At 40.9% G+C, this 20,422-nt stretch overlaps 1 protein-coding gene and 1 long non-coding RNA gene across 2 annotated transcripts; both read right to left on the minus strand.

Annotated features, from left to right (window-relative positions):
- Positions 1-2,063: 2,063 nt before the first annotated feature.
- Positions 2,064-20,023, minus strand: LOC26536297. The gene is made up of 6 exons (XM_039370079.1): positions 19,867-20,023; positions 19,522-19,582; positions 18,171-18,674; positions 2,729-2,877; positions 2,549-2,629; positions 2,064-2,488 (listed from the first exon to the last, which is right to left on the minus strand). Exons 3-6 carry the CDS (start codon positions 18,520-18,522, stop codon positions 2,363-2,365), a joined length of 708 nt encoding a protein of 235 aa, XP_039226013.1. The 5' UTR covers positions 18,523-18,674; positions 19,522-19,582; positions 19,867-20,023; the 3' UTR covers positions 2,064-2,362.
- LOC120320451 lies at positions 12,012-12,880 on the minus strand. The gene is made up of 2 exons (XR_005559954.1): positions 12,416-12,880; positions 12,012-12,356 (listed from the first exon to the last, which is right to left on the minus strand). It is a non-coding gene; the product is annotated as an uncharacterized LOC120320451 (long non-coding RNA).
- Positions 20,024-20,422: the final 399 nt, after the last annotated feature.

Genomic DNA, 20,422 nt, shown 5'->3' on the forward strand with positions numbered 1-20,422 from the left:
TCATTTATCTTATCAGATACTTGGATTGATGTATGTATACATATCTGTTTGTATATATATATATATTATCTGTTATGGATCATAATTGGTCAGATGTTGTGGCATTTTGAATTGTACATTCAGTTAATTAGTTATCCTTCGTCTAATTTTTCTTGTCTCGCTGAGCTTCATTTCACTTTTCTTCAATTTTCCTCTCTTCTTGATTTGAATAGTTTTCCTTTTTTTGTTTTTTGTTTTTTTACCTATATAGTTTAGTGATCATTTTAATATTTACAGTTGCGTTTATGCATTTTAAAGCAAACATAATTTCACAGCCGTACTCCACGTTTTTGCTCGGATATCCCGCATTTTTATATATTTATTATTAGTTTATTGTTAAATGTAATTTGCTTTGATGTGCTGTCAAGTGAAAAACGAAAATGTTGACCAACTTCCATTTGGATTGTGATTTTCATCGACTGCATTTGAATTTCACGTTTTTCCTGCTGGTCCAGCTATATATCTAGTTTTTTATTTGCTACATTCATAGGTTTAATTTATTTAATTAATTTTATAGTAGAAAGAGACGGAGATGGCTGCAGAGTCATTAGATTAGCCTAAAGTTGAAACAAGATCTATAACTCTTCAAGGGATTTTCCTACATGTCTACTAAGCTTTGCCCAATTTGCTTTTTTTTGTTTATTGATTTAAATGGGAAAATGATTGGGAAAACCTATCCAGCGAGCTAACATAGAAGTTGGTTTTTATTAATTAGTTAGTTGGTATTATTTTATTATATCGTTTATCGATTTACCTTGGGCAAATTCAAATTTCTTACACAAAACATAGATTCATTACGTTTAATTGGTTAACTACACTTTGTTTGTTATTTATTTTTTTTGCTTTCGATTACATTACCTAATTGTTAAAGAGAATTTGATTCAATATGATTGGGAGGAGTGTGATGTGCGAATTGAGGAGTGTGTGATTTAAATTTGATTTCCTTTAGCCTACGATAAAATTAGCACCAATGCAAGAGAGTTAATGAATTCATTCGTGTTAGAATATTTTGGAAAAAATGTTGCCAAGATATGTGTAATTTACTACCCTTCACTAAGATCGCCCTTACCCGCCATTCATAGAAATATTTAACGTGTTTCTTCTTTGGTGGTTAGAAAGTAACCAGAGCTGTCAAGTTTTCGCATTTAAATCCAATGCCAATGTAACGATCGTTTCCAACGATTTCTTCCCGACTATTATATAGTTTTCAATTAATTTCTAGTTCGAAACTAACAGCTGACAGCTCCATAAAAAAAAACGTACTAGTTGCAGTTGCTAATGTGGTGAACTGTGGTGTGTGTGTGTATAGGTGAACATTTTTTATTGGATTAAAAAAAACCTATCTTCCTAGAAGAAGTTGCCCTCATTCAGTTAGCTAAACACTAATTAACAATTTTTGATCCGATACACAGAGCTATATACTCGTATGTACAATACGCTTACATATAGCTGTGTATATATATATATTATATATATATATATATATATATATATATTTCTTTTTTACTATAGAGTCTTAGGAGCTAGAGACTGTCTTATACGTTCGCTTGATGAGTTTGTTTGGTTGTTCTTGGTGTTGCTTGCTTACGCATCTAAACTTAGGTAGATGTACATAAATGTATATGCTATATATCTGCTGGCTATATACCGATTCGATTTGGATTCGGATTCGGATACGGATCACATTGAAAGTACTCGAATATGTTCTGCAATCGGGGCGACTTTCCATGCCCTGCTGTTTCCTGTTCCATATGTCCATTTGAAATTGTATTATTGTACCTATTTGAAGTCTGGGTATATAAGTGAAAACCTACGCATCTTTGTATCTTTGCATCTTTGTATCTTTGCATCTTTGTTTCTTTGCACCTCTGGATCTTTGTATCTTTGCATCTTTGCATCTTTGTATCTTTGGATCTTTGCATCTTTGTATCTTTGTATCTTTGCATCTTTGTATCTTTGCATCTTTGTATCTTTGCATCTTTGTATCTTTGCATCTTTGTATCTTTGCATCTTTGCATCTTTGCATCTTTGGATCTTTGCATCTTTGGATCTTTGCATCTTTGTATCTTTGCATCTTTGTATCTTTGCATCTTTGGATCTTTGCATCTTTGGATCTTTGTATCTTTGCATCCACTCAATTGCTGGCCACAGATACGTGGCCTGATTTCATTTGCATTTCGCCTATTACTATTACACTGTAATAATTTGTGTGGTAGTGGTTGTGTCCTACGCTTTTAGGAGCAACAAAAATGTGAATGTTGTGATTTAGCTTCGCCTTGCGTTGATCTCCTCCATCGTTGCCATTTTGCTATTTGACTTCAAGTTATAAGTTCAGCAAGCTGTTGCCCAGGAAACCCAGCATTATGGTGGACATGGCAATCGGCGCGAGTTGCACATTCGAGGCTGTACTGTTGCCGGCCAATATCTCGGCCCTCTTTCGCATGCGCTCCTGTAAACGAAATGTATAGGTTTTTTGATTATATATATAGTTATATATTTTACATATTACCTGGTACAGTTTGTCCTCGCCGGGCGGATCCAAGCACTCGAACTCACAGCAACGCTCGCCAACTCGGAAGTTTTTGCAAAACTGTTGGGCAAGAATGAGTTGTTAACAGGACAGTTATTAAACAAGAAGTCATGTGACTATATATGATATAGCTATGTACTAGTGAAGCTATATACTCACGTAGGGCGGATCGCAGTAGATGGCCTTGCACCAGAGTGGCTCCGAGTGATAGCAGACGCAGAGGCTGCAGACTCCGGGTCCCGGCACGTAGAGCATTCCGTGGTTCACCTTGTTGCCCTGAAAGTCAACGCAGTCCTCCTCGAGTGCAGCTGAAAATGTTTAAATATTTAAATGGTTAAATATATAATTCTTTAGTTCGATGGCTATAGTAACTACATATGTACGTGTATGCCAAGCTAAACTGCTCCACTTTAATCCGGCTAGTTTACTTGATTTGAACTCTCGGTTCAGCGATTATCAATTCATGTGAACCGTGGGTCTTCGCAAATGCCAATTCAGATTCAGTTTTAGATTTAGATTTAGATTCATATTCAGATTCAAATTCCGAATCAAATTGAAAGCCAGATAATACGTGTTTTCTTATGTGCGCCGTTTTGCCATTGAACTTGTAGCGAACTACGAGTATATCTTCCCCGAGCAGATGGTACATTGTAGTTGGGCGATCAAGCACGCGCTGGTTCCGGCTACCAATTCTCGGTAGAGTAAAGGGGGGGAATATTTAACATCGCGACTACATGCTCGTCTCGTATCACTCTTATTTATTTCGCGTGCTTTGGAATTGATCTCCACCAAAAAAACTAAAGGACTATCGGACGACAGGACTAAGGACAAACAAGGACATAGCACACTCGTACGACAGCAGCTGTTAAGCTGTCGACGCCCACCCCACCTTGACCACCACTAACCATTTAACTTAACTGGTGATCCCTACAAGTATGCTATACTTTACACTTCATACACCTTCCGTCGACGCATGGCACCCCTAGAGAGATTTACTCTGATTTAAACATTATAAACTTTAATTTTTAACATACAACAAACTTAAAAACTGACAATGTTTTAACAGAAACAGGTTTATACAACCTATCCTAAATGACTACCCTAACTTACAAATTTTAAACATCTAGATTTAACTTTTAAAAGACTTTTTTTTGAATGTGGCGTTCATGTAGACATTATCGCCAGAGATATATATGTAACATGTAAAATTTTTGTTTGCTTAACAAAAAAAAAGGAATATTTATGCTGGGCTTTAAGAATAGGGGAAGTAGGTTATATAGGGATGTGCATTTTAATTTTTAAATTTTTTGTTTTTTTATTCTTTTAAGATTTAAGCAAAAAAGCGAAGATTGGGGCAAGGGTAAAATTTAGACAAGAGCAATTTTCATTTCCATTTTAAAATTTCTTTTTTTTGAATTTATTTGTGAACTTGGAAAACAAGTAGCGCCGCAGTAGCTAATTGTTTGATTTTTCTTCCGGCAGCTGCTTTCTCATTTAAATAAAACCTTTAGTACTCACTCTGCATTTCCCACGATGAAGCGCTTCAAGTGGTTGCCTGTGGAAGAGAAAACAGCTTACACCGCCTTTTAATTCTAAGAGAGCTATTTCTTTTTTGATCTGCTCTTTTGAGCCGCTCTCCTACTGCGGTACTCTTTCTTCTCTTTTTACTTCCTTCTTGTGCTCACGCCACTTTAGGCGGGCTTTCGCTCATGTGGGAAGAGGAAGGAATATGGAATAAAGGGAGAAGGAAAGAAAAGGAAGGAATTGCCCTAAATGAATTCTATTCTCTTACAACATAACTTAAATTAATTTCCTAACATAAGGTGAATTTATTTTTTTCCTATCGGAATATCTTATGCTGATCTGCTTGACTGTTTGCCGATCTGCTTAACAAGCAGTCGGTCAGGTGTGAAGCGGTGTAAGGTAAAAATGGGTATATATGTAGATAATGTTATTGAATTCAATTAAATCATTTTCCTGCGCTTAACGGTGGCTGCTGTCTGATGCAATCCAGAATTAGACCTCCTGGTCGGCAAATTTATGTTTCCTTCACTGGTCGCACTGGCATTGGTTATTCTCTTGAAAATTAAATATTTTCCTAGGTGCCACCTGTAATTTTATGGCCTTAACAAAAAAATTCTGAACCACAACACACGCACAAAACTTACCCTCTAGGGGCTGGCACTAAAGTTAATCGAAATATAAATTTTCCGATTCACTGGGGTTTGGTTGAATTGGTTGAATTATTGACTTGTTGAATTTCTCATTTTTTTCTGTATTTTTTTGAGAGATCACTTTAATTCTCGGACAGCACAGACGCACTTTCTCGTTCGCTGGTATAAACGCAATTAATGCCCAGTGGCTACCGCTTCGGGTCGGGACCCCGAGTCTGAACTCCAAAAATTGCAGTTGGAGAAATGCTCTTCCTGACAGCCTAGTTAACATTTTTCCCGACCTTAAGCACGACCTAATTAAGTGCCTACTTTTAGGCCGAGATCACGACAAGCTACCTTACAATTCCCCCCTACCAAAATCTAACTTGGGGTAAGGTATTACCACAAGGAAGATTCAAGCTTGTCGGGCGGATACTTTCTATTGCCGTAGGTCTTTAGCATGGTATTTGCCTACAACCTTTCCTTGGAGATCCTCGATCTCGTAATAAGCCGTTCCTAGCTTCTTCCGAACTCTTGATTTTATGAAGACCGGAGCCAGTTTTGAGCTAAACCCTTTGCAAAAATTGCTTTGTTGGAAGTTCCGTCGGTACACTTCCTGTCCAGGTCTATAAGATACCTCTCGGCTTCTCAGATTGTAGGACCGCTCGTTTCTTTGCCTTTGGACGTCCATCGCCTCCTGGGCGGTACGCATGATTATATCCCTCGAGTCGTCTTTATCAAACTGCACCGTTCTATCTTCCAGCAGTCCTAGTTCTCTAATAACTCGATACGACTTCCCGTCTACAATCATGTGCTGCCCAAACACCATTCTATAGGGAGTTGTTTTAATGGCTGAGTGTAAACTCGATCTTAACGCACAACAGATGCTACTGAGCTTACTATCCCAGTTCTTTTGATTTGGGTCTATGTAAGCTTTAATAGCAGCTAAAACAGATCTGTTGACCCTTTCTGACGCGTTGGCTTGCGGTGCATAAATAGCGGTATAAGAATGCGCCACGCCATATTTTTCTAACAGGGAATTGAAAGCCACGGATTTAAATTGTACCCCATTGTCGGAAATGATGGTTTCCGGAACGCCAAAACAGTGGAAGATTTCCTTTTCCAGGAAGGGAAGGATAGCCTCCGTTGTGAACTTTTTTACGGCTTTGAGAAATGGGAATTTTGAAGCATGATCGACAACTATGAACAATCCTATATTCCCTTCTGAGCTACGCGGATACGGTCCTAAAAAATCGACATAAAGTCTTTGGAAGATCCTGTCTGAATGACCAGTATTTCCTAAGGGTGGCCTTAAGATCTGACTGGGGTGTTTGGTAGTTTTACACACCGCACACTTGCTGACAAATTCCTTAACATCTGCTGCTAAATTTGGCCAATAAAAATATCTTCTTAGTTTCTCCAACATTTTAGCTACTCCGCAGTGGGCTGCCATGGGATCTTCATGAGCTCTTTTTAGCAAGTCGGGAACTAATTCTTTGGGAAGCCAAAGTTTCCAGCAAGACTCATCTCCAACCTTCTCGTCTGCAGCGCGTTCCGCGCGGCGATACAAGTACCCGTTGCTGATCTTGACATCCAACAATCTGGGTGTTCCTGAAGAGACAGCTGACTTTAAATTTTCGTACTCCGTTCCCCTGAATGCTTTGGCCTCCATATCCACTAAACTTGCTACTTCGAAAGCGGATAGGTCGTCTGTAAAGGTCCTTGACAGGGCGTCTGGCACCACGTTCTGACTGCCTTTTCTATGGCTGATTTTAAACTTAAACCCTTGTAATTTTAGGGACCAGCGGGCCAGACGGGAACTTAGGTCTCCTTGGGACATAAGCCATTTTAAAGAAGCGTGATCCGTGATAATACTAAATTCTTGTCCCTCCACATATGCCCTAAATTTTTTTACTGCCAACACGGCTGCCAGACACTCCTTTTCGGTCACCGTGTAGTTTGATTGGCACCTGTTCAGCTTCCGAGACATAAAGGAGATCGGAACCTCGTTTCCTTCCGAGTCTTGCTGCATCAGGACTGCACCAACTCCTGTATTGCTTGCATCGCAATGAATGGAAAAAGGTGCGTCAAAATTCGGGCTGTGTAAAACTGGGGCAGTGCACATTTTTTTCTTTAGCCCCTCAAAGGCTTCCTGAGCTTCCTTGGTCCAAACAAATCTCCGTTTATTTTTTAGAGTATCTGTAATTGGGGAGGCTAGCGCTGCGAAGTTCTTTATGAACTTATTGTACCACCCAGTCATCCCTAAAAATCGACGAACTTGCTTCATTGATTGCGGGCTTGGAAATTCGACTATGGCGGATATTTTATCTGGGTCCGTCCCTACAGTTCCATTTCCAATCACATGTCCTAGATATTTTACTTCTTTGATGCAAAAGTTGCTCTTCTCCACATTTATGGTTAGTTTGGCTTTTTGTAGATAAGAGGCAACCTCCTGCAAAACTTCTATGTGCCTTTCGAACGTGTCTGAAACTATTAGTAGGTCGTCCAGGTAAACGAACACCTCGTTTCTCAAGTCTGCGGGTATCACCTTATCCATCAGCCTGCACATAGTCTGAGGAGAATTTGATAACCCAAAAGGCATAACCACAAATTGGTAAAGGGGTCTCCCTGGCACGGTAAACGCTGTTTTGTCCTTGGAGCTTTGGTCTAGCGGGATCTGCCAGAATGCATCCTTAAGGTCTAAGGTAGTAATGAATTCAGCTTTAGGGAGTCTACTCAATATTCCATTTATTAAGGGCATTGGGTATGCATCTTTTACCGTCACCTCATTTAACTTTCGGCTATCAATACAAAGCCTAACTTTTCCTGGTTTTTGCACCAGGACTACTGGGGAGGACCAAGCACTGGATGACTCTTCAATAACCCCTAACTTGAGCATCCTATCCAACTCGGCGTACATCAGTTTTTCTGTTGCAGGCGATACGGCATAGTGTCTTTGCTTTACTGGCTTTGCTTGAGCAACATCAATGGAGTGGGTAATCAATTGGGTCCTTCCTAATCCTTTTAAGGCATACGACGGGAAAAGTTGAACAACCTGAAGCAGCGTTTTCTGCTGGCTTTGAGTAAGCTCTCGAGCCGAAGGCTCCTCTAAGGCTGCCACTACTTGGTTGTTGCCACAGAAAGCTTCGGGTAGCAGCTGAAAGTGCTTCCAAAAATCTATACCTAAATAGAGATCCCCTGCTAAAGATGGAACTACGTAGAAGGTGATATTTTTATTCTCGTTTCGGAAGGACACTTCAGTGGTTACTCGGCCGGTAATTTTCTGAGATTGTCCATCGGCTGTTCTAACATCTGCGGTAAATTTTTGGCATAAAATATTTAGACCTGGCAGCTCTGTGGCCAGACTACCACCTATGCAGCTAACTGATGCCCCTGTATCCAATAAGCCCACTACTGTTTTTCCTAGCATTTTCACCTGAGCATACGGCCTAACGTCGCGAAGTTGCCCCACCATGGCTGAAAGAAGCAGCTTCCGTTCTTCCTTTCTTAGTTTTTTTCTTTTCTCCCTGCGAATTTTTGATCGGCTTGTATCTGTGACCTCTAGCTTTTGTTGGACCTGGTCCACCTCAAAGGTTGTAGATACGCTGCTACTAGTTTGGTTGAAATCGTTTAGTTTGTCATCGTTGATTTCGAAACCATCTGTCTGCGTGCCCTTGTGGCACGCCCTTGCTGGTTTTTTGGAGCGTAACTAGTACATTTACTGCATGACGGCTTATAAGTATCTGCTTTACCGCAACCATAACAGAAGACACGTCTATCCGCGGTGCACTCCTGATACCTGTGACCCTTTTCCTGGCAGTTCCAGCACTGCAATTCCATGGCCGCTAACTCTAGATCTTCCTCTAGATCTTCGAATTCCGATTCTGACTCGATCTGACATTGGACCTCGCAAACCTGTCGCCTGGGTACCTGGCGTTGTGGAAACCCCTGAGGCTTCCCTACGCTTTGCATAAAGATTTCCCGAGTCCTAACCAACCTTCTTAATTCGGAAACGGTATCGGCACGCTCGTATAAAATTTCGTGCTGAATATCGGGTTGGAGATTGGCTCGTAAGGTTTCAACCATAGCACCTTCTGACATGGGCTGCGATAGTCTATCCGCAAGAGTTGCGATTACCCGGTAGAAATCATCGAATGATTCGCTTCCGCGTTGCTTTCTCTGGTCTATCTCGGCCCTGATATTTCTGTCAGTTCGGTCGTCCTTAAATTGCCCTTTGAGTGCGGCGCATAATTCATACCAGCGCACAACGGTTACACTTTTGTGGTAACGCCAATACCAATCGCTCGCAATACCCTCGAATAACGTACTGGCATTTTGAGCCACGAGTTGAAGATTACCGTCCAATGTTTGACCGGCTAAAGCTTCGACTCGGTAAATAAAGTCCTCGACAGCCATTGGACCCTTTCCTGAGAAACGTAGTTTCCAGTTAAACATTATCTGGGCGATCTTATCCGGTCTTAAGGAGGTCATTGCTGACGCAGGTGACTGGTTAACGCTACGGGTTGGACCTACATTTGGTGAGCCTTGTGGAACTCCGTTAGATCTGTCGTATATTGGGTCTAGGAATACTTGGTTAGACGGAAGGCTTGATGCCTGAGCTTGAAAGCCCGCAGTGATCGCTTGGGTCAGGCTATTTGTGTGTTGGCCCAAAGCGTCTGCAAAACATTTTGATTGTTGGGCCAAGGCTGCCGTAATGGCTTCCGAGATAGCCGATTTTATGCTTTCAGCCATTGCTGTCTGAAAATCGGTTGTGGGTTCAGTCGGAGGTGAAGGCTGTTCTTGGTTTTTTTGGTTGGACATTGTCGTTTTTTGTTGGTGCCTTTCTTGACTGGTTTTGGACCTAGTCAAAACGTTCGGTTGTGCTCTTGGAGTTTTAAGTTTTGACCCTGACGGTTGGTTTTCCAGGTCCCCGGACAAGTTTTCGGTGGATGGTAATGAAAGGGAACTAGAGCAGACAGGACAGATTTTATTTTTCCCCGATTTCGCAGTAAAGCAAGTTCGGTGAAATTCGTGTCCGCAACTGGTGGTTAAAATTTGGCTAGGATAAGAAATAGTTCTAGCGCAGATGTGGCATATATTTTCTACAATTTTAGATAAGTCTTCGGTGCTGTGTGTTAGTGGCATCTCTAATGAACCTATGCTATACACTGACCTATACTATACACTCAAGAACATATAATAAAATAAATAAATAAATAATGTGGACTATTAATAAAAAAAAATTATCCTATTAAATAAATAATTGAGAACACAAAAATAAGGTAAAAGAAAATAAATAAATAAATAAAAATCGGGTTGCCATGCAATCGTTTTCAGGTATCGTTGTGTAAAATTCCTTGTTACTAAAGTCCTGACGTGGTTTAAATGTACGCTATTGACACTACTGATTTAAAACAGAAAATTACTAGAATGGAAGGTAAAGGATGTTTTATTTAGACATAGAAAACAAATATCTTGGCTCAACACAAGGCAAAAGGCAACAAGTGGTTCCTTGATTCTTTGAAATCCTAGTGAACTTTTCACTAGTCCTACATTTAACATCCTATGTACATTAACCTTTTGAATTTCATTAATAAATGACAAATTATACAAAACACAAAAGGCAAAAGACAACAATTGGCTTGTACAATTTATACATTTAATTTTTTTAATTTTATACAAAAGATTAACGAACAAAACAAAATTAAAAGAAATAAAAATAACAAAATAAATTATTACAACATTAAATGCACTAATTATGACGCGGCGTTAAAGCTAAATAGCTGAAACTCTTCCAGCAGTCAATAGGACAATTTAATATAATAATAATAATAATAAAACAATATGTGTTCCGATTCAGTAGCGGCGTAAGAGCCAAATGACTAATACTTTTCCAGCTGCCTGATTTAAGCAATTTTCGGATTTCTAGATCGCGATTTGTTTTATGCTTCGACCACATACTTTTGTTAATGAACTTGTGGAGATTTTGGGGACGAACGTCTGATGTTATTGACGGTTTGAAAAAATGTTTATTTTTGATCTGGCCTCGCCGGATCGATCTGTCACCATGACAGAATCGGGCCTCACACGTTTGGGCGCCAAAATAAGATTATGATAAATAATAAGAATACTGTAGCGAACTACGAGTATATCTTCCCCGAGCAGATGGTACATTGTAGTTGGGCGATCAAGCACGCGCTGGTTCCGGCTACCAATTCTCGGTAGAGTAAAGGGGGGGAATATTTAACATCGCGACTACATGCTCGTCTCGTATCACTCTTATTTATTTCGCGTGCTTTGGAATTGATCTCCACCAAAAAAACTAAAGGACTATCGGACGACAGGACTAAGGACAAACAAGGACATAGCACACTCGTACGACAGCAGCTGTTAAGCTGTCGACGCCCACCCCACCTTGACCACCACTAACCATTTAACTTAACTGGTGATCCCTACAAGTATGCTATACTTTACACTTCATACACCTTCCGTCGACGCATGGCACCCCTAGAGAGATTTACTCTGATTTAAACATTATAAACTTTAATTTTTAACATACAACAAACTTAAAAACTGACAATGTTTTAACAGAAACAGGTTTATACAACCTATCCTAAATGACTACCCTAACTTACAAATTTTAAACATCTAGATTTAACTTTTAAAAGACTTTTTTTTGAATGTGGCGTTCATGTAGACATTATCGCCAGAGATATATATGTAACATGTAAAATTTTTGTTTGCTTAACAAAAAAAAAGGAATATTTATGCTGGGCTTTAAGAATAGGGGAAGTAGGTTATATAGGGATGTGCATTTTAATTTTTAAATTTTTTGTTTTTTTATTCTTTTAAGATTTAAGCAAAAAAGCGAAGATTGGGGCAAGGGTAAAATTTAGACAAGAGCAATTTTCATTTCCATTTTAAAATTTCTTTTTTTTGAATTTATTTGTGAACTTGGAAAACAAGTAGCGCCGCAGTAGCTAATTGTTTGATTTTTCTTCCGGCAGCTGCTTTCTCATTTAAATAAAACCTTTAGTACTCACTCTGCATTTCCCACGATGAAGCGCTTCAAGTGGTTGCCTGTGGAAGAGAAAACAGCTTACACCGCCTTTTAATTCTAAGAGAGCTATTTCTTTTTTGATCTGCTCTTTTGAGCCGCTCTCCTACTGCGGTACTCTTTCTTCTCTTTTTACTTCCTTCTTGTGCTCACGCCACTTTAGGCGGGCTTTCGCTCATGTGGGAAGAGGAAGGAATATGGAATAAAGGGAGAAGGAAAGAAAAGGAAGGAATTGCCCTAAATGAATTCTATTCTCTTACAACATAACTTAAATTAATTTCCTAACATAAGGTGAATTTATTTTTTTCCTATCGGAATATCTTATGCTGATCTGCTTGACTGTTTGCCGATCTGCTTAACAAGCAGTCGGTCAGGTGTGAAGCGGTGTAAGGTAAAAATGGGTATATATGTAGATAATGTTATTGAATTCAATTAAATCATTTTCCTGCGCTTAACGGTGGCTGCTGTCTGATGCAATCCAGAATTAGACCTCCTGGTCGGCAAATTTATGTTTCCTTCACTGGTCGCACTGGCATTGGTTATTCTCTTGAAAATTAAATATTTTCCTAGGTGCCACCTGTAATTTTATGGCCTTAACAAAAAAATTCTGAACCACAACACACGCACAAAACTTACCCTCTAGGGGCTGGCACTAAAGTTAATCGAAATATAAATTTTCCGATTCACTGGGGTTTGGTTGAATTGGTTGAATTATTGACTTGTTGAATTTCTCATTTTTTTCTGTATTTTTTTGAGAGATCACTTTAATTCTCGGACAGCACAGACGCACTTTCTCGTTCGCTGGTATAAACGCAATTAATGCCCAGTGGCTACCGCTTCGGGTCGGGACCCCGAGTCTGAACTCCAAAAATTGCAGTTGGAGAAATGCTCTTCCTGACAGCCTAGTTAACATTTTTCCCGACCTTAAGCACGACCTAATTAAGTGCCTACTTTTAGGCCGAGATCACGACAAGCTACCTTACAAACTGATTTCGAGTGTGTCAGTTAGTTTAACGAAGACGACTGATTAATTAATTGTTATGCGCAGTGCTTTCATGAATGAGGCATATACATAAGTGTTTCTAGGATATGACAGCTTTTAGTTACCAACTTAATAAACTTAACTCCCATTTCACTAGCACTTCATTTTCATAGATACGCAAAATTAGAGAAAACAAATACCCGATGTGGCAGTGCAATTGAAGGGGGCAGCAATGGGACTGTGCCACTGACAGTTGGACATTTGTGGGGACAGACAGCTGGCAGATCTGTGGAGGGGTCACCAAGAAGGAGGGGGTGGGGGGGGGCTTTGGGGGGTTGCTCAAAAGCTCTGCAACATTGCTGCAAGCGACATTGCTGCACATGAAGGTGCAATTGTTGCAAGTGACGTAGGCGCCGCTGGGCATTTGTTGCAATTGCAAAGGTGCAGGTTGCGGATGCGGTCTTTAATGGGTCGCATTCTACACTCGCCACAATCGGGTGCAACAACATGGGCTGTCAAACACTTGTTCACTAGCGGGTTTTCCCTAACTAACTTGAGAACAAGAAGAAGGATTTGTTTTTAAAAATCATTTAAATGAAAAATGCTTTTTCTTTACTTTCTTTTTCTTTCTTAGTGTTTTTGGAAGCGATTCTTCGGCTTGCAAGTTTTTTCTTTACACATTTTTCGGGCAAAGTTGCGGCATGTTGAATTCGAGGCTGGAAAATGGGTGGCGGCATTTGGGCGGAAGCTGCAGTTGTTTGCGCACTTTGTTTGTTTGCCCTGCATCGTCCTTTCGTCCTTTCGTCCTTTCATCCTTTCGTCCTTTTATCCCTTCGTCCTTTCATCGTTTTCGCATTTTCCTGCTGCTTTTCTTGCCACGATTTTCCGCCATTGCAGCGAAAGTTCGTTGCTGCACGTGCTTTTGCTCTCGCCGGGTTTTTCAACCGCTTTCCTTGCCCGCTTTCTCTTTCCCTTTCTCTTTTGGCCATTTTCCTTGCCTTTCCCTTCATTGCTCATCACCTTCGCCGCAGTCCTTTGCTGAGATCGCTGAATAATTAAAAGCAAGCGTTCAACTTTCGTGCACCAGCTGTCGCCCAAACAATTTAGCTGTGTCCTGGGTCAAAGTTTAGCAGGCCACCACCCACTCTCTCCACCCACTCTCTCCACCCACCTCCCACTCTCTGTTTAACCTTCGCCCTTCGCAGTGGATGCCACATACTGGGCGAAAATTGCACAAAGCATTTGTCGGAAAAATTCACAAAGTCTGAGCAAAACAGTTGGAGGCCTTTGCGCGTTTACAAAAGCTGCTAGTTTGTCAACTATGCGTGAAAACAAGAAAAACTTAATTAAAAAACACAAAAGCAGCCACATGGCATAAGTTAAATTTTTAAATTAAATTTTTGTTCATATCCTGTGGTTTTGCATATATTTTTTTTCAGTGTTTCGTTTGTCTTTGCTGCTGGGAAGTGAAATGCATTTCGCCGCAGTGCCAGCATTATATTACAATTATGTTTATTGCATTTTAATGCCTGGCCTTTTCCCATTTCCACCTGACCCAAGGGTGGACTTTTCTTTTTTTATTTTGAGAGGAGTGGATGGGGGGGGGGGGGGGGTCTCACTTATAAATAGCTTTTGTTGTGACATTTTACAAGGTGCCCCTTGAGCTCTTCACAAACATCCTGTGTGCACATATATATATTTCCTCTTTTTGGCGGGGAAATTCAAGCGAAATGCGCTTAAACTGGTCTGGTCCTTTGTGCTATTTTCAGGGAAAATCAATTTCACACACACACACATACACACACAAGTGGGCAACTGAAAATCTCGTGACAAATTGCAATTAGATGAATTAGCACCGCATTTTGCGGCCATTTCAAGTAATTAAAGTGCCAGGAATGTGTGTAAATTGAAGGAGATGCACTCAATTCTCAATGCTCGCTTTCAATTGCCTCACAATTTGGCTCAATTTATATGATTGCATATGCACACATGTCTCTTCTTATATTTCTTATTTTTATACATTTGTTTTTAGCCTATCTGCTTTATTATTTGTGTTTTTTAAAGCTGCCTAGCTTGGCGGCTATGTGGGAAGTTGGCTTTCAATGTCGAACGCCACACGCCACATGCCGCATGCCACATGCCACTTTTCCCGAACTTGACAAGAAGAAGAATGCTTAAAAAGATTTTCCGCTTTTGCCACTCGTGGCCAATTCAAAATGCTGGCTGGCCAACAACAATGAGCCACTTTAGCAGGAAAAGAAAAAACACATTCTAAATGAAATGCACTGCCACAGTTGCAGTAGCCTTGTGTCGAAGCAGTTCATAAATGCCTAAGCAGCGCAAAGGAAACGAATGCAGAGAAAAGGAAAGGAAAGGCGGTGGAAAAGCTGTGAAAAATCGTGGGAAAATCGGGGGCAAGCCGGATGGGCAAGGGGCTGGCAAAGTGGCAGGGTCACGGCGGCATCGTCGAGTGAGTGCAGCCATCAAGTTTTCCACTTTTGCTGCCTGCTTTTGTGACTCTCATTCGCCACTCTATGCACCGCAAAAAAAAACACATGTAATTAACCAAATATTTCATCTACAATGAAAACAAATGCTTGTTTTCTTGTGCACAATACGCAACTGGCGATTTGCAAACGGAAGCGCAGATTATAAAACCATGTTCAATGTCACGCTGCTGTGTAATTAGCCGGGTCACGTCGACACCACCCCTTCAGCCCCCTCAACCCCCTTCAACCCATCCAACCCCTTCAACCCCCTCAACCCCCTTCAACCCCTTCAATCCCCTTCAACCCTCCTGCATGTCCACTTTATCTTTTACCACTTCACCCCTTTGTTTTGGCCTCTGTAATGTCACTTTCTGCTCGCCCTGTCAACGTGTCGTATGCGCAATGTGCCAAGAGGACAGCTTGCAGACTAAGACTAAGTCTAAGGCACGTGGGCCAATTGTTACACATTCAAAATCCAAGTTTATATACAATTTTAAACATTTAAAGTGCCATCAATTCCAAAGAGCATCCCTTGTTTTAAGAGCAAATTTGGGCAGCCAATGATGGCGGCCATTAGCTGACCCTGACTACGCGATTGGGGTCCAGATTAGCCATTGAGTGGATCGATTGCATCCCATCTCTCGATGGAGCACCCAAGCCAACCAGCAAACCAACCAGCAAACCAAGCTACCCAGCAAACTCTTGTCACCACTCAACGGTCGATTGATTGCACCACCATCACCATCACCATCAGAAGGGAGAAAGTAAAGTAAACGAGCACCACTCTTTGTAGCCACTGTAATTAGCTGAAACGCAATGCTCCACCAGCCATCGATTGTGGCACTTTATGTAAGCCAATGCCCCACAATTCGTAAATATAAACCTAACTTCATTTATATTAAAAAGAAACAGCAATTTTCTGTGTTCTTCAATTGAATCTACAATTTTCTACAATTTTTTCAGCAATATTCATAGCATTTTTCATAAGTATTTCTCATTATATTTGAATATTGCTTCTAAGCAGCACTCATCTTAACCCATTGACGCCCACAGAGGCCAACATGCAGCTAATTAGAGGCTGTTATGTCATCGTATCGAACGATAGTGCCCATCAATCATGAGATGGGTAATATCCTTCGATATCAATCTCACTTGCGTTAACCCATCAGCACTTGAGCACCGGCCACATGTTCCAGTTTCTTCATCTATTCCTTTATTCTTCTTTTTTGTGGTTTGGCAAAGGAGGGTTAAAGCCAAACAGCCGTGTTCGTTGCATGTGCAAAGTCAAGGTTGTAGCCAACTTGCTAACAACTCAAACTGCTCAATAGAGGGAACATACACGGCTAGAAAAGCCACAGTGGCTCTAAAGAAATTGCTAAAAATATTTCACTTTGCTCTTCAATAAATTTAAACATTGAAATAACTTTGAAAAACAAGTAATAGCTAAAATGAAATTTATTTCATTAAAATGTATCAGTTTTCAGTTGCTTTTGCAGAGATCGAAAATAGAAAAGTGCTTTTCCACACTTTCCATTTGCGTAGAGCACTTTTCCCACTGCAGTGGTAACCTTTTCCTGCAATCTCGAGACTTTTCTCATTCCGCTGGCAATTGTTTATGGCTCGGCTCCGACTGGCACATAAAAGAAAAACAGAATCATCAAATTTGATTGAGCACTACTGGCAAGGTGGACTACAGTAGGCATTCGCTTTGTGGGAAAATACCACATTTCCCAGGGGTAGTTTCAGACTTAACTTGCTTACTTTTTGGCAAACTAAATTATTGAACAACTGTTGCCGTTGCAATTATTATTTGTGTTTCGCATTTTGTACTGATTGGAAAACTCAAGAGAATTATGGCTGAGTTATGCTGTCAACTGCAAGACAAACTAAGTTACATTAAGCCAGCTGAATAATTGATTGCAAAACTCGTGAGAGAAATGTACTTTTAATGCTAACATTAAGGCAACTGCATAATTGATACGAAATAGGTGGGCATCCCTTGTGGTCGAGTGTTCACTGTAATAGGCAGATTTATTGCCGACTCACCGGCGCCTTAGAAATTGGAGTGTTGCTCGTGTTCGCAACCTTCGATATATGCAAATTTCGCAAAAAAAAAAATGGGGAAAATAATACTAAAAACCAAAGGCAGGCTGACATTGTTATGGCCGCATTTCTGACAGTTTCGATTTCTTTTATTCTTTGCAGTGCGTAGCTACAAGCAAAAATGAATTTTCTGCGCAGGGCAAATGTTATTCCTGGATAATCGCGTCATTAGAGGGCATTAAAACTGATTCGATTTAGGTGCGCGAGAAGAAGAGGAAGAGGCGCTGCTAACGAGGAAATGCAAATGTCTTCATTAGGGTGGACCTTCGTTTTTTTTTCCATTGCCGCGAAGTAAAGTGAATCCATGTCGTATACGTGATAAAGTGTAGCATATCACTCATACGCACTGTTGACTGAGCAGTTACACATATAAATGTGTGGTAAATCTAAATGCAAATGTGCTCATTAGGGTGGACCTTAGTTACCAGCACTTAGTTGCCGAGAAGTTCAATAAATCTGTGTATTTTCTAAGGGCTTACGTGTCGTATACTTGATAAAGTATAGCATATTACTCATACGCACTGTTGACTGAACAGTTACATATAGAAGTGTAGTAAATCTAATGCTGTAAACGAGGAAATGCAAATGTGTTCATTAGGGTGGACCTTAGTTACCAGCACTTAGTTGCCGAGAAGTTCAATAAATCTGTGTATTTTCTAAGGGTTTACGTGTCGTATACTTGATAAACTGTAGCATATTACTCATACGCACTGTTGACTGAGCAGTTATCTATGCTATAATGTAGTGATACAAGTGTAAGATAGTAAGATTGAGAAGGAGCCACCCCGATTGTGTGGCGAAATGAAATGCTTATTACCTGTAAAGGGGCTGAGGCAGCCCAGCAGGCAAAGGGCCAAAATCAACTGGGCGAGATAGTCAGTTGGCAGCCGCCACAGCGACGTCATTGGTGGCAGCCACGCCCCCAGTCGACCGGCCGCCTTCAGGCGTTGCAATTGTTGCTGTTGTTGCTTTTGTTGCTGCTGCATGTTTCGTGTTGCCGCTGTTGTTGCTGCTGTGCAGCCTCGTTGACGTCGCCATGTCGTTTGCTGCCCATTGATTGTTATTGCTTTGGTTGCAGTTGCAACTGCTGCTGATGTTGCTGCTTCTGCTGCTGCTGTTTTGATTGGTGTTGCTGCTGTTATTGCTGTTGCTGCTGCTGCCTTTGTCATTGTCAGGCGTTGATTTTGAACTTGGCGGCGGCGACGGCTGTGGTAGCTGCACTGGCAGCAAATGTTGCTGTTGCAGTTGCTTCGTTTGCTTCGTATGTTGCTGTTGCAATTATCCTGTTCCTACTGCTGCTTCTTCTTGGCCTGTCCTTGCACTTTGCGTGTGTATGTGTGTGTGTGTGTGTGTGTTTGGGTGTGTGGAGAAAGGTGATATATTATTGGAAACTTAATCAATTCCATGTTGTTATACAGTGGCTTAAATGTACTAACTCAAATATGTTTAGTTTTTATAGCAGCAATGCGGTTTTATATTACTTAAAATATGTCAAAAAAAATATATTCAAAATATGCCAAAATGTGCAACTATTTTTTTTGTTAGAGATTTCATTTGATTGAGAGATTTTTGCTTGAATTCAGTTGATTTTGTTCAATCATCTTGGCATTATATCTGCAAGTTCTGCCCACTGTTCTGTGGGCCACAAAAGTTTCGCTGCATTGTGTCGACAGACAGTTTTTGGCAGCAATTTTACCTCTCCCCCTCTGCCTCTTCCCCTTTGCCTCTCTGTGTGTGTGTGTGTGTGTTTTTTGTGGGTGGTTGCAGGCGGCGGTTGGGCGGCGGATCAGCTGTTCGGCAGCAGTTCCGTGTTTGGCAGCCGAGTTGCTTGTTTACAAAGCTTCTTGGGGCTTCTTTCTGGCATTTCTTTTCCCATCAATTTTTCACTGCCAAAAACAGAAAGATGCACACACACACAACCGCATACAAGCAGTGTTTAATTCGAATTTTATTACTTATTGTTTACATGCCCCTGTACGCCAAAAAAAAGAGAGCGACAAGTTCGAGTTTCACTTCACGCCGTTTTATGGATTTTCCTTCTTACAAACACACACACACATACATAGGGGCACACGCGTATCCGCATTGATTTTCCCTTTTCTATTTCTTTTTTTGTTTCTTTTTTTTTTTTTGGCTATTTTTGCTCATTTCAAGGCTCTGCTACTTACATCTCACGTAAATTGTTTAACTTTGACACCAACAAAATTTCGCACGCAAGCACTAAAAATACTTGAAAAAAAAAAGAGTAAGGGAAATTTGAAAACAAAAACACAACACAACACGAATTTCCCAGCCAGCGAGTAGCAGCAGTAGGTAGTCGCACCGCCCTCTTCGTTTTTCCTCGCCCCGATTTTCCTATTTTCCCCGAGTCCTTTCACACAAGCGACTGTTTGCTGATTGCTTTTTGCCCACCGTCTTTTGTGTTGCCTTTGTTGATTTTGTTGATTTCTGCTGCTGCCACTATTGCCACTACTACTACTGCTGCTGCTGCTGCAACTGCAAGTGTGACGAACCACGCTCTCACTCCCAGTCCGCTTGGCAATCCGGGCAAGATTCCGATTCCGATTCGGATTGCGATTCCGATAGCGATTGCGATTCCGATTCCGGGTCTGATTCCGGCCAGAGCCACCGACTGCAGCGTGGGAGAGTCAAGAGCCAACTGACGACGTCGCCGAGGCTGCGCCCCACACAAATGTTGCTGGCTTGGGGCAGCAGCAACATCGATGCCCCCAACAGCAACATGCCCGTGCAACATAGCGTGCTGCAAGCTTTTGTTCGCAGCTTTTGGCAAACATGCTTAATATTCCTTCGAACCAGCGAACAGCTTTTTAGTTTCCGAACTAGACATCTAAAGTGCTTCCGGTTTCAAGAACTTTTCAAAAGCTTAACAGCTTTGTCCGGAAACAGCACCTGAAATTAAAGTTAGCTTTCAAAGAGAAATATTCCCGCCAAAGGATTACACTCAAGTGATTGCAAAATGTAACTTCAAACCAATACAATTTATGTACATAAAACAGATGAATATAATGAAATTATTTGCAGCACTCAACGAAGTTCGATTATAATAAA

This window comes from Drosophila yakuba, chromosome X (genome assembly GCF_016746365.2).
Source record: "Drosophila yakuba strain Tai18E2 chromosome X, Prin_Dyak_Tai18E2_2.1, whole genome shotgun sequence".
Classification (NCBI taxonomy): Eukaryota; Metazoa; Arthropoda; class Insecta; order Diptera; family Drosophilidae; genus Drosophila; species Drosophila yakuba.

Excerpts from the sequence above, each read along its gene's own strand:
- LOC26536297 (XM_039370079.1), bottom strand. The coding sequence starts at position 18,522 with ATGACAAAGGCAGCAGCAGCAACAGCAATAACAGCAGCAACACCAATC. Across the intron at positions 2,878-18,170 it reads CTGCCTCAGCCCCTTTACAG|CTGCACTCGAGGAGGACTGC; the intron begins GTAATAAGCATT and ends AAACATTTTCAG. Across the intron at positions 2,489-2,548 it reads GCGAGGACAAACTGTACCAG|GAGCGCATGCGAAAGAGGGC; the intron begins GTAATATGTAAA and ends TTTCGTTTACAG.